Here is a 12,123-nt window from a genome sequence, read left to right as displayed (position 1 = left end):
CACAAAAAATAAGCTCAATCTGATATCAGTTAAGGCGTCTACAAAACGTCCAACTTTGTCTCAGAATTCAAGCCTGAATTGTAAAACAATGTTTGGATGTTTCGTAAATGTTTTTACCGATATCGGATTGAACTTATTTTTAACAAGAACCTTAAGCAAAGTATTTTAAAGAATTATGCGGCTCCGATCATTTTTGTAGACCCAAAATGAACACAAAAAAGGATTTGTACCAATCTATACCATTAGACTTTCCGAATTGATTAACAAGAAGCTCTTCTAAAACGGAACCATCCAAAAGAGAACCAGTGCGTCCAGTTATTGCTAGTAACAAACAGTGCCCATGATCCCCCAGCCCTTTCCGGAAGCCTCCACCCAACTACAGACTAAAAACAGGACCATCCAAAAACCAAAAGCCTACCACCCCCAACCTTCCAAAATCATCACTATATTTCGTCTTCCTCCTCCACCGTAACATGCAGAATCACTACTATAGTACTACCACCCAGCAAAACCAAGAAGCCTGCAGCCAAACAAAGAATTCATAAACATATGGCATCATCTACTCGTGTTTTCCCTCCATCACTTTCCCACTCAGGACGGCCAAACAGAGTCTCCTTCTCCCCCCCGCCACCCTCCTCCTTCCCCACCGCTTCCTTCAGGGGAAGAACAAACTGCGGCGTTCCAAGGCGGCGGCTCAGGGTGGTGAGCGAGAAGGTGGTGGGGATCGACCTGGGGACCACGAACTCGGCGGTGGCGGCGATGGAGGGCGGCAAGCCGACGATCGTGACGAACGCGGAGGGGCAGCGGACGACGCCGTCCGTGGTGGCGTACACGAAGAACGGGGACCGGCTCGTGGGGCAGATCGCCAAGAGGCAGGCCGTGGTGAACCCCGAGAACACGTTCTTCTCGGTGAAGAGGTTTATCGGGAGGAAGATGTCGGAGGTGGACGAGGAGTCGAAGCAGGTGTCGTATAAGGTTGTGAGGGACGAGAATGGGAATGTCAAGCTGGATTGTCCTGCTATTGGGAAGCAGTTTGCCCCCGAGGAGATTTCTGCTCAGGTAGTCACTAAAATCTTGGAAATTCCGTCAAAACCTTCTTTTATTGTTAATTTACTCATTTGTCCAGGCCAATTTTCGCGCATATCAACTAATCCCAAAAGTGCGATGTCCCAATTAAAAGCCAAAGCGCCAGCTCACTTGCACCTCAATTAATTCGGAGACCAATCTCACCACCCACTTGCGGTTTCCAACTGAATTCAAAGCCCTAGACTGGTCTAAAGAGTTTATAGGACATTTAAAGAGTTTGACAGGATAGGAGAGGTTTCGAACATGAACATGGACCTTAGGAGGTAGCAAATCCTAAGTCAAACCTCTTTTTCTCATCTCTGTCTTTTGAAATAGGACACTGTGCTTTTGGATTGGATTCTTATCTTGTCTTTTCTTTCCCCACTCTGAATTCATGGAATCCTAATTGTTTGATTGAGTATTGAGTGCTAATTGTTGGATTGAATTGGAATAGAAAAAGAGAACTCAGTTTTATGAACTTCATGTATTTAGAATTTTGATTCAAGAAGGGAGCTCAATTCCTTCGTTTCGTAATTTGATATAGCCACGAGAACACTGGTTTATAAGTTTCCGTTAGTTTCGCTTTGGAGAGGATTCATCGTGTACAGATTATGGTTGCTCATTATGGTTGCTTGAATGGTGTCTGATGTTGTGGTTAGTTATGAGGTAGATCCAGCGGCAGACTTGGGAAATTTCACATAGTGGGGGCACATTAACAATAATCAGCTAAATTTATTTTTCATAATAAACCACGACAACGGGGTAATTAGGAACTTAGCCATTCATAACTAACCACAAATGTTTATGATGCATATGTGTCTGAAAAAATATTGACAACAAGTGCAAAAACTTAATTATTGATCGTTGAAGTTTTAAGCATACCTTTACGACCGTCTCTATGAGATTTTGTAAAATTAGATGGTTCTATCGATGACTATTTTAAATTTTTTTCTCTTTTGAATTTCTAGAAATAAATACTTTCAAGAATTAAATGTCACTACTAGACACATAATTTATAACCTAGCAATCGTAAATCAACTAACATTATAGAGCGAGAGCTGAAATAAAAAATGAAAGGTAACTCTCTATTTTTTAAGTTACGTACAAAGGTGATATGCTCTAATTTATTCAGACACTTTCATAACTTTTGAAATTTATAAAATGCAAATATAATTTTCCAAATTTTGAGTGGGGGCATGTGAGTGCGTCCGCCCCTGTATAGACTGCTTAAAAACTTATGTTTTTATTGAAAGCATGGTAAGAACAGCTTTGGGAAGTTAACTATTGTGTTCAGTTTAAAAAAGTTTGTGCAGTGATAATGTTCTAGAAATTTTCAAAATCCTGTGCATGGGAAATTGATCAGGTTAAAGAATTGAAAAATCTTGTTGTAGAGTCTTATATGTAGGGTTGTCTCAATGGCAGGGGTTACCACTTTCTAATTCTAGACGTAGATCCGCCTTTGGCTATGCTCCTGTGTTTGATGAGCAAAATAGGATTGCCTCGAATGTATTTTGTTTCCCTTTTGTGCGTCAAAAATTTCTCAAGAGGTGTACTCAGTTTTGTTTCATGGCCTGTAAAAGCATTGTCATATTTTCTTGCTAGGTTTTGAGAAAGCTTGTGGATGATGCATCAAAATTCTTAAGTGATAGAGTTAGTAAAGCAATAGTTACAGTGCCTGCCTATTTCAATGACTCCCAAAGGACAGCAACAAAAGATGCTGGTCGTATTGCTGGGTTAGAAGTTCTGCGCATTATCAATGAACCTACTGCTGCTTCGCTGGCTTATGGATTTGAGAAGAAGAATAATGAAACCATCCTAGTGTTTGACCTTGGTGGTGGTACATTTGATGTCTCAGGTATGAAGTCTATGACTTGTTTTAATTCATAAATCTGTGGGGTGGGGAATAAGATGGTGAGAATGCAAATATGAGAATGTACCTTAGCTCTCACTCCACCGAATTAGTTAGTCTACGGTGTGTCTGTTCGACGTTAACCTATGAATTTAGGCCGTCAGTACTTGTACATATATGCGTGTATACTGGTAAACTTGCTTGCTTGGGTGAACAGTTTAGCTAGCACTGCTGCTCATGACAAATTTTCTGGTTTCTTGTTGCGCAGTTCTTGAGGTTGGAGATGGAGTTTTTGAGGTTCTTTCTACCTCTGGTGATACGCATTTGGGAGGAGATGACTTTGACAAGGTCTGAACTTTGAACCAGGAATATATTTAGTTTATGGGTTATGTTCTGACCTTTTTATAACGATATAGAATGACAACTGTTCCTTCGTTTGCAATAGAGAATTGTTGATTGGCTTGCTGGAAATTTTAAGAGAGATGAAGGCATTGATCTTCTGAAGGACAAACAAGCTCTTCAACGTCTCACTGAGGCCGCTGAGAAGGCAAAGATGGAGCTGTCATCACTGACTCAAACCAACATAAGGTTTGTTTCATGCTCCTTTTTGGGACTCAGTGTCTTGTTTCAGGTTCATAACTAATCTCTTTGTTTTGTCAGTTTACCTTTCGTAACTGCCACTGCTGATGGTCCCAAACACATTGACACCACCCTTACAAGGGCCAAGTTTGAAGAATTATGCTCAGATCTACTGGACAGGTACGCAAGATCTCAAGATATTTAAAATAAATTTTCTAGCAAGTTTGTGAATAAATATGAGAACCTGGAACTTGGTTTTCCTTGTAGCTATCAGTTGAGGTAAAGAGACAACTTGTTTTTATTACTTAGTCTTGTTTTCTTCAAAATAATCTCGTACTTTTAATCTCAATTTAGTGGCTCAAGATTAGATTTCTTTTTCTGTAGGCTTCGAACACCAGTTGAGAATGCCCTGAGGGATGCAAAACTCTCCTTTAAAGATATAGATGAAGTCATCCTTGTTGGTGGATCAACTCGTATCCCAGCTGTTCAAGAACTTGTTAGAAAGCTGACTGGTAAAGAACCTAATGTTACAGTCAATCCAGATGAAGTTGTTGCTCTCGGAGCTGCAGTTCAGGTTTGTTCTTCACTGCATACTCTTCTTGCCCTGCCCTCTCCCCGCTGTGCAGATATTACATCTTGATTCTGAATACGTTTAGGGCTTGTGTGTTTGACTGGACATGAGTTACATGATCATCATATAGGACTAAAAAACCAAGGGGACCAAGTAAACTGTCAAGGTCATGATCAAATATTCTTGGGAGCTGAAATCCCGCAAAAATACGAAATAAGTTCCCTTGGTGGATGTGGTATTATTAATCACATTGTTTGTAGTCCTTTGGTGCTTCGTGACTCATGGAATTACATTTCTCTGCACTATTAGACCTCTCAAACAAAAGGTCCATGCAGTATTTAGAAATGTCTTGTAGATTGTGGAAGGAGGATGCAGTATATACTCCGTGAACCACCTGAATCCTAGAGCGGCTCTTACTATCCTTTCTTTGTATTTTAATTACAGGCTGGTGTCTTGGCTGGAGATGTTAGCGACATTGTGCTTTTGGATGTGACTCCGCTATCTCTAGGTCTGGAGACTTTGGGTGGTGTGATGACAAAAATTATACCAAAGAACACAACCCTACCTACCTCCAAATCAGAGGTGTTCTCCACTGCTGCAGATGGCCAGACCAGCGTTGAGATCAATGTCCTTCAAGGTGAAAGAGAGTTCGTAAAAGATAACAAATCTCTAGGAAGCTTTCGTTTGGATGGTATCCCGCCAGCTCCACGTGGTGTTCCACAGATTGAAGTGAAATTTGACATTGATGCCAACGGTATCCTTTCGGTAACGGCTGTTGATAAGGGAACGGGAAAGAAGCAGGACATTACAATAACTGGTGCGAGTACCTTGCCCAAAGATGAGGTATGCACAAACTTATTATGATGGTAATGCTGGTGTTCTAGATTCACAACATGAATTGTTGGAAGTTGATTATCGTTATTGCCAATTTGTTGTTTTTATTAGGTGCATCAATGGTAGGTTGCTCTTGAACTTGTGCCTTGGTAATGGTAATGCGGTAATGGTTATCGACCATATGTATTTTCAGCTAAAGAGTTAGTCAACTGAGATAGAGACATAACCCTATCGGACCCAAAACAAAAAAACAGCAGTAGCAAAAGAAAAACAAGGCTATACCAGCATTAGCACCAAAATTTCAAACAGAAGGACCAGACAATGCTTCATAACCATGTCCGCCATCAGAACAGAGAATTAAGAGCCATCTTTAAGGGAGACATTCCACCTCAAGCAAAGCTTCTGATAAGCACAAGATTTCACAACCCCTCTGCTCCCAACTGAGATTCTTTATTGAAATCAAAGAAATTGAAAACTTTTCATGACTGAAATTCTTTGATGTATCTAACTAAGAAAAATTATCTGATAGAAAAACCCAAGAAAAAGTACATATATTATTTTGGAGAATCAGAACTCTCTTATCATCCCTGATTATATATGCATACTGCATCATTTAAGCGTTTGCTTTTGAGGTCAACTATCTAGTGTTGTCTATTCTCTTTGGTGTTTTGATAGGGTACAAACTTTGTGGCTTTATTCGAGTTGAGTTCTCACTATTCGATTCATTAGTGCCACAACCAATGGATATAATGCCACTGAAGGAGGATTATAAACTTTAGCTAACCTCATAGTTGTTCAGTAAGCTGTAGCAAATATCGAAGTTTGCGTGTCTTGCATTTCAGCGTAGGCTTATAAAATCAGATGGTCGTATACTTCACATAGCCTTGGTGATTGTGAAGAACTGGTGAAATCAAATAAGGCAATAACTTGTTTCTTTCGGTGTCAAAAGAAACTCATTTGGTCCCATTTGACCGGAATGTACATGTTGTAGGTGGAGAGGATGGTTAAAGAAGCTGAAAGGTTCGCGAAGGAGGATAAGGAAAAAAGGGAGGCTATAGATACAAAAAACCGGGCAGATTCTGTTGTGTACCAAACTGAAAAGCAGCTCAAGGAGCTGGGAGACAAGGTACCTGCTTCTGTCAAGGAGAAGGTGGAGGCCAAACTGAAAGAACTGAAGGATGCTATCGCTCGTGGTTTGACTCAAGCCATTAAAGATGCAATGGCGTCACTGAACCAAGTCGTCATGGAGCTAGGGCAGTCTGTTTACAGCCAGTCAGGGGTCCCTGGTGCTGGACCCACACCTGGTGGTGCTGATACCGGGCCAACTCGCTCAACTGGAAAATCAGCTGATGGAGATGGAGATGTGATCGACGCAGACTTCACTGAAAGCAGGTGATTTATGAGTGGGCTGACCTGTACCTTTCTGAGAACCATCCAAACACCTCCACCTTTTTGTATTATTGTAAATGGAACTTGGTAGGTACCGTGAATTATCATTCTCTCTGTAAATGTGAATGGGTTTATAGATTTCCAAGGTTTTCGGCAGCTGGTTGTTTTTGAGGTAAAGTCCGTCTTCCGTCGTCGTCGGAGGAAACAGGCACTAGGAACATATTGTGGATTGGTTTGATGTACATATGTAGAACGGGGAACGGGGTTCTGGCAATGGTGTAAGACTTTCAGCAGTTTTGTCATTTTCTGTCGAAACATCATGCAGTAATGTTCATGAAACTCGTATTTCTTAGTTCTCTGTTTGGTACGGTGGTTTGGATAGCCAGCAAAGAACCAATGGCCGGCGTAATATTCGCTTCGGTTGTTCTTTCTACATTTGAAATGCTGTTATGCAGTTCAAAAAGTCTACGAACACAAGTTCAAAACACCATCCGGGACACAAATGTGTTCGGAGTTGTTCGATGCATGTTGACCCATGTGGATCAAACTGCTCAAGTTTAAAGCATTGTTGTGCATCGAATGGCTCCGGACACAAACATGGAACGTTTGTTGTTATTTTAAATTTGTGCTAATAGCGTTCACTTATGCAGTTGGTAGGAATGGAGATTTTTGGATATTCCCTTACACCATTTTTATTATGGATTAGAAATGCTAATGTGTGTAGGGGCCGTACGTTGAGCTTCGATGTATGTCTCAATATCACATGAAAGTGCTTTTTATTATTTTTTTTAAGGGCAAAAGTGTTCGTTGTTATGCTTTCTCCCTAAATTTATTTTGGTGTTTTTGTCTAAATGGTATTTTGGACTCATTTTGTCACAAGTTAAAAGACAACTCATTTTTCCTAATTTTTGGTAATTTTTTTTGGCAATATTTACTTTTTGTAATTCGTTTTTGTCATAATTTTTGGAATTAACTGTTAGTCTCATCAAGAGAAATCACAAAAGTAGAAAAATGAAGATTGAAGTTGAAAAAGTCCTGATAGGACAATACTAAATATAAAAATACCAGTTATTTCAATTTTTTTCGTCTTTAGATAACTTTTGTTTATTTTTGGTAGTAATATTTTTATTTTTTATACTTATTTTGTCGAGATGAATGATAAATCCAAAAAATAACATGAATCTAAACAAAATTCCAAAAATGATGGAAAATACCAAAATAATTTCTTTTTGAAGAATGAGTCAATAATTTAGTGAGAATAGGTATTTTGGCACTTGTGGGAGACAAAAAATACCAAAATAAATTTAGAGAAGAATGTACTTGTTGGTGAAGGTTGAATCCAAGCCCAGAGTGTATGCCCTACCAAATACCAATGGGTTATGACTCCACTTAGGTCTTGTTTCCAATAGCAAAAAAGGGAAAAAAAACCCTAGGCGTTTTTTCCATCTTGTTCATACTAATTAACGAGTTTCAGCATTTTACCATCTTATTTACACTAACATAAAAGTTGTCTAGGATTTTTTTTTTTACAGTAACTCTACTCTACTCACAAACTTATTAACAATTTATTCACTATCAAAAACAACTTACATTTCTCAACAATTTATTAGCTTTCGGAAACACCTAACAACTTGATTGCTACAAATTTTTTCTCAAAACATATTTATTAGTGGAAACACCCTTGACACATGAAAGTGCTTGAAAAACCTATAGATATAGATATGTTGTGCATGTGAAAGTATTTGACTTAATTGCAAGAACACCCCCTTAATTATTACTTTTTGGCAACTTCACCCCCCTTAAGTTTAAAACTCCCCAACTACACCCCCTTAACTACCAAATTTGAGCACCTTCACCCCCTCCCCCATTTTCCGTTAAGAAAATGGACGGATTGAAAAGAAAAAGACCAACGTACCCCTATGCTTTAAAAAACACGATTTATACTTGGAAGAAAAAAACCTCGATCTCACTCCCACCACCCCTTCATCTCTGTCTCTCCTCGCTCTCTCTCTTGTCATGGGTTAAGGTCGACTGAAACCCTAGAACCCATCTCCCACCTCATCTCCATCTCCCATCTCCAATTGACAATAGCAAGTAGAAACCGTAAATCGACAGCAAAAACCCCTAGAATCCGTAAAGTACGAATCGACAGACTTTGTTCAAATCCGTACGAGTTCTACCTAGTTCTCCTTCGTTCGAATCCAGAAGTTGTCTGTTAGTTCTTTATATCATTTTGTACAAGGTTATTAGGGCTAAAAACTCTTAGGGTTTGGGAGTTTTTGAAGTTTTTTGGATATATTGTTTACCCTAAAAGTCCGAGATTAGGGCTTAAAAAATAGGAAATTTTAGGGATCTTTGAATTATTTAAATTTTTTGGCCTAAAAGTCTGATATCCAAGATTTAGGGTTTAAAAATTTGGGGATTTTTTTTTAACTTTTTATATATTTAACCCTAAAGTACGAGATGGAGGTTATAAAATTGAGATTAGGGCTTTAAGAAATTGGGTATTACATTGGGGTTTTAAAAAATTGGACTGGAACCCTAAAAAGTTGGTGAATTTTGATTTATTTAATTAACCTAGGGTATAAAATATTTGTTCATTGACTTGGATGTGCATAAAGGGAGTTTTCGTATGTTGATTTACTTTTCTATCCAACTTTTCAATTTTTCATTCAAATTCTTAACAGAATTGGACAGAAAATGGGGGAGGGGGTGAAGTTGCTCGAATTTGGTAGTTAAGGAGGTGTAGTTGGGGAGTTTTAAACTTAAGGGGGTGAAATTGCCAAAAAATAATAGTTAAGAGGGTGTTCTTACAATTAAGCCAAGTAGTTTAGAAATGTGACTTGAAGCGAAATTTTTTAGGGCGCTGCTATTCGCAGCCCTCTATTTTCTCCCGTAGCCCGTTAAAAATTTTCAATTATACTCGACAGTTAGTTACCGAAATTAAGGTATATTTTCAGCATCCAATTACCGAAATATAATATTTTTTTCAACAGCTATTTACCGAAAATGTATGTTCGGCAGTTGTTTACCGAAAGTTGAACATATTTTCAACATGTAGTTACCGAAATATAATCTTATTTTCAACAGCAATTTACCGAAATGTTATTTATGATTTTTAACAACCATTTACCGAAGCGTAATGGGCTATGGGAGAAAATAAAGGGCTGCGAATAGCAACCTAATTTTTTATATCACCTCTACCTTGACCAACGACTCATGAGTCATGACGACTCGTTTGTTTTTGGGTTTTGGATTTTAATCATTATTTTATTTCTCTCCAATTATTACTCTTATTTTTTCTCTATTTTTCTCTAATCATTATTTTTATTTTCAATCATTACTTTACTTCTCTTTACACTGATTTTTTTCAAATCTAAATCCAAAATTCCAAAATGAACACGTGTTTTCAAGTTTAGTTTTGTGTAATATTACGGAGACGCCACGTACAACGGAGTGGGTTCACTTTAACCCAGTCACCACGTACAAAGGAGTGGGTTCACTTGAGCCCAAGGACGGAACCAGGATTTATCCTAGCAGTGGCGAAATGTATACTAAAAAAATTTTAGTGGTGGCGAGACTATAAAAGTTAGGCATAAACTTTTGTTTACATATAATAATCGCATTTTCTAAAATTCTTGTCGTAGAGGTCGCCGCTACTAGACCCCCGGTCCCATTCTTGCTTGAGCCCGGTTAATAAAATCTGGACAAACTCTACTTTTTTTTCTTTTTTTTTTTTATCTTTTCCCGTTCATTAAACCTAATCGATCTACTCCTATTACCTATGTATGATTTGATTGTCCATTTGGTGCATTTGATCAGTTAAACCCAATTGATTTCTGTCATGGGCGTTTTCACTAAGTTATTAACAATAACTTTTTGGTTTTGTTTTGATTTTAATATTTTTTTGCTTATGTTAGTTTTGAGCCAAATTTTTAGATATTATGGGTTCATATCGATGAGAAAAATCAAATAAGTAAAAAATTATGACTTTTACATAAGTATTTTGTGAAATATCCAAGAAACAACCCCAAATGTCGATTTTTTGGGTTTTATCTTGGTTATTTCCAAAAATATTTGGGTAAAGTCATACTCCTAATTTTTTACTTTTCAGAACGTAATCTACAAAAGTTAGGCGCAAAACTATCAAATGTGAAAAAGAAATAAAACAAGAAAAAACCTCAAAAAGCTTAGCGAAACTTTAGCCGTACATTGTTGCGTCGGTAGATTTGCTCATGCACACCACAAACCACATAAATGTACTGGGGATGACAATTCACCCCGTCCTATACTAGGGATGGCAAGTGTAGTAGGGATTTGCTCATGGGGTGGGTTTTCATTAAATTTTCAGGTACCGAAACGGGTTCGGGGAAAAAAATTTAAAACAACCAATCTAGGTCGGGTAAGGTTCGAGTTGATGTTATCCCGTCCAGTCCCGCCCCAAAATATTTTTACATGCAAAAGTACTCCTATATTTTTAGTCTAATATTTTAATCATAAAACTATTTATACTTCACGATTTTTCTCATTATACTAAAAAAAACCGTTTTTTCCTTTATACTTCATCATTATAGTAAAACTTTATATATATAGTCTGGATCCAATGAGGGATCCTGCACGGTACTACCGTGCGAGACTCCCCTTTCTTGATCGAATTGCGACGATCCGAGCTGCTCAAAGTGATCAGAACGTGATTTTAAAGGTACCCGCGAGAAATCAACAAAAAAAATGATCGGAAAGGGCTTGATCTGAACAGTTTTTTATTGAACGGTTCAGTAAAAAACTGCTCAGATCAAGCTCTTCCCGATTATTTTTTTTGCTAATTTCCAAAGGGTACCCTTAAAATCACGTTTTGCACACTTTGAGCGGCTCGGATCGTCGCAATTCAATCGGGAAAGGGGAGTCCCACACTGTAAGGCCGTGCAGGATCTCTCATTGGATCCTAAGTGTGTGTGTGTAGCGGCTCGAATTGTCGCAATTCGATCAGGAAAGGGGAGTCCTGCACCGTAAGGCTGTGCGGGATCCCTCATTGGATCCTAAGTGTGTGTTTATATATATATAGACGATCTATTCTCTCTTTTTTTTTTCAAAAAATAATCTTGGAGATTGTGTAATGCTTACTCTCAAACTTTTTGTTTCCCCAGTAGTGGTATTCTTTATTTCTCTCTTCGTCTCGCGAGGGTTAGCTAACTCCAAAAAACCTGTCCTCAATTCGGATTGCAAGCTGCAACTCACCTGCATGAAACCGGAATCGCTAGTTCAGCCATATTGGAATTCGATTACCCGAGCCTTAGTAGTAGACCAACAGGAACTTGGATGAACAGGCAAAGGCGCTTTTCAGGGAACAAAACACCGACGGGTCGCCCGGGAATGAATTCACCGCCGTATGGCTGACCGACGATTACTAGCGATTCCGGCTTCATGCAGGCGAGTTGCAGCCTGCAATCCGAACTAAGGACGGATTTTTGGAGTTAGCTAACCCTCGCGGGACGAAGAGAGAAGTAAAGAATACCACTACTGTGGAAACAAAAAGTTTGAGAGTAAGCATTATACAATCTCCAAGATCATTTTTTGGAAAAAAGAGAGAGAATAGATCGTCTATATATATATATATACACACACACACTTAGGATCCAATGAGGGATCCTGTACGGCCTTACGGTGCGGGACTCCCTTTTTCCAATAGAATTGCGACGATCTGAGCCGCTCAAAGTGATCAAAACGTGATTTTAAAGATACACGAGAGAAATCAGCAAAAAAAATGATCAGGAATGGCTTGATCCTAGCAGTTTTTTACTGAACCGTTCAATAAAAAACTGTTTGGATCAAGCTCTTC

The 12,123-nt window shown here is 38.6% G+C and overlaps 1 protein-coding gene across 1 annotated transcript; it reads left to right on the top strand.

Moving 5' to 3' along the window:
• The first annotated feature begins 321 nt into the window (after positions 1–321).
• Positions 322–6,639, top strand: LOC131307369 (stromal 70 kDa heat shock-related protein, chloroplastic-like). Its single transcript, XM_058333842.1, has 8 exons — positions 322–1,059; positions 2,668–2,920; positions 3,183–3,262; positions 3,360–3,502; positions 3,575–3,673; positions 3,878–4,067; positions 4,509–4,907; positions 5,890–6,639. The coding sequence occupies exons 1-8, from the start codon at positions 550–552 to the stop codon at positions 6,292–6,294; spliced, it is 2,079 nt and encodes a 692-aa protein (XP_058189825.1). The 5' UTR covers positions 322–549; the 3' UTR covers positions 6,295–6,639.
• The last annotated feature ends 5,484 nt before the right edge of the window (positions 6,640–12,123 follow it).

Source organism: Rhododendron vialii, chromosome 11a (assembly GCF_030253575.1).
Source record: "Rhododendron vialii isolate Sample 1 chromosome 11a, ASM3025357v1".
Lineage (NCBI taxonomy): Eukaryota > Viridiplantae > Streptophyta > Magnoliopsida > Ericales > Ericaceae > Rhododendron > Rhododendron vialii.
This window is presented reverse-complemented; position numbering and strand designations above follow the sequence as displayed.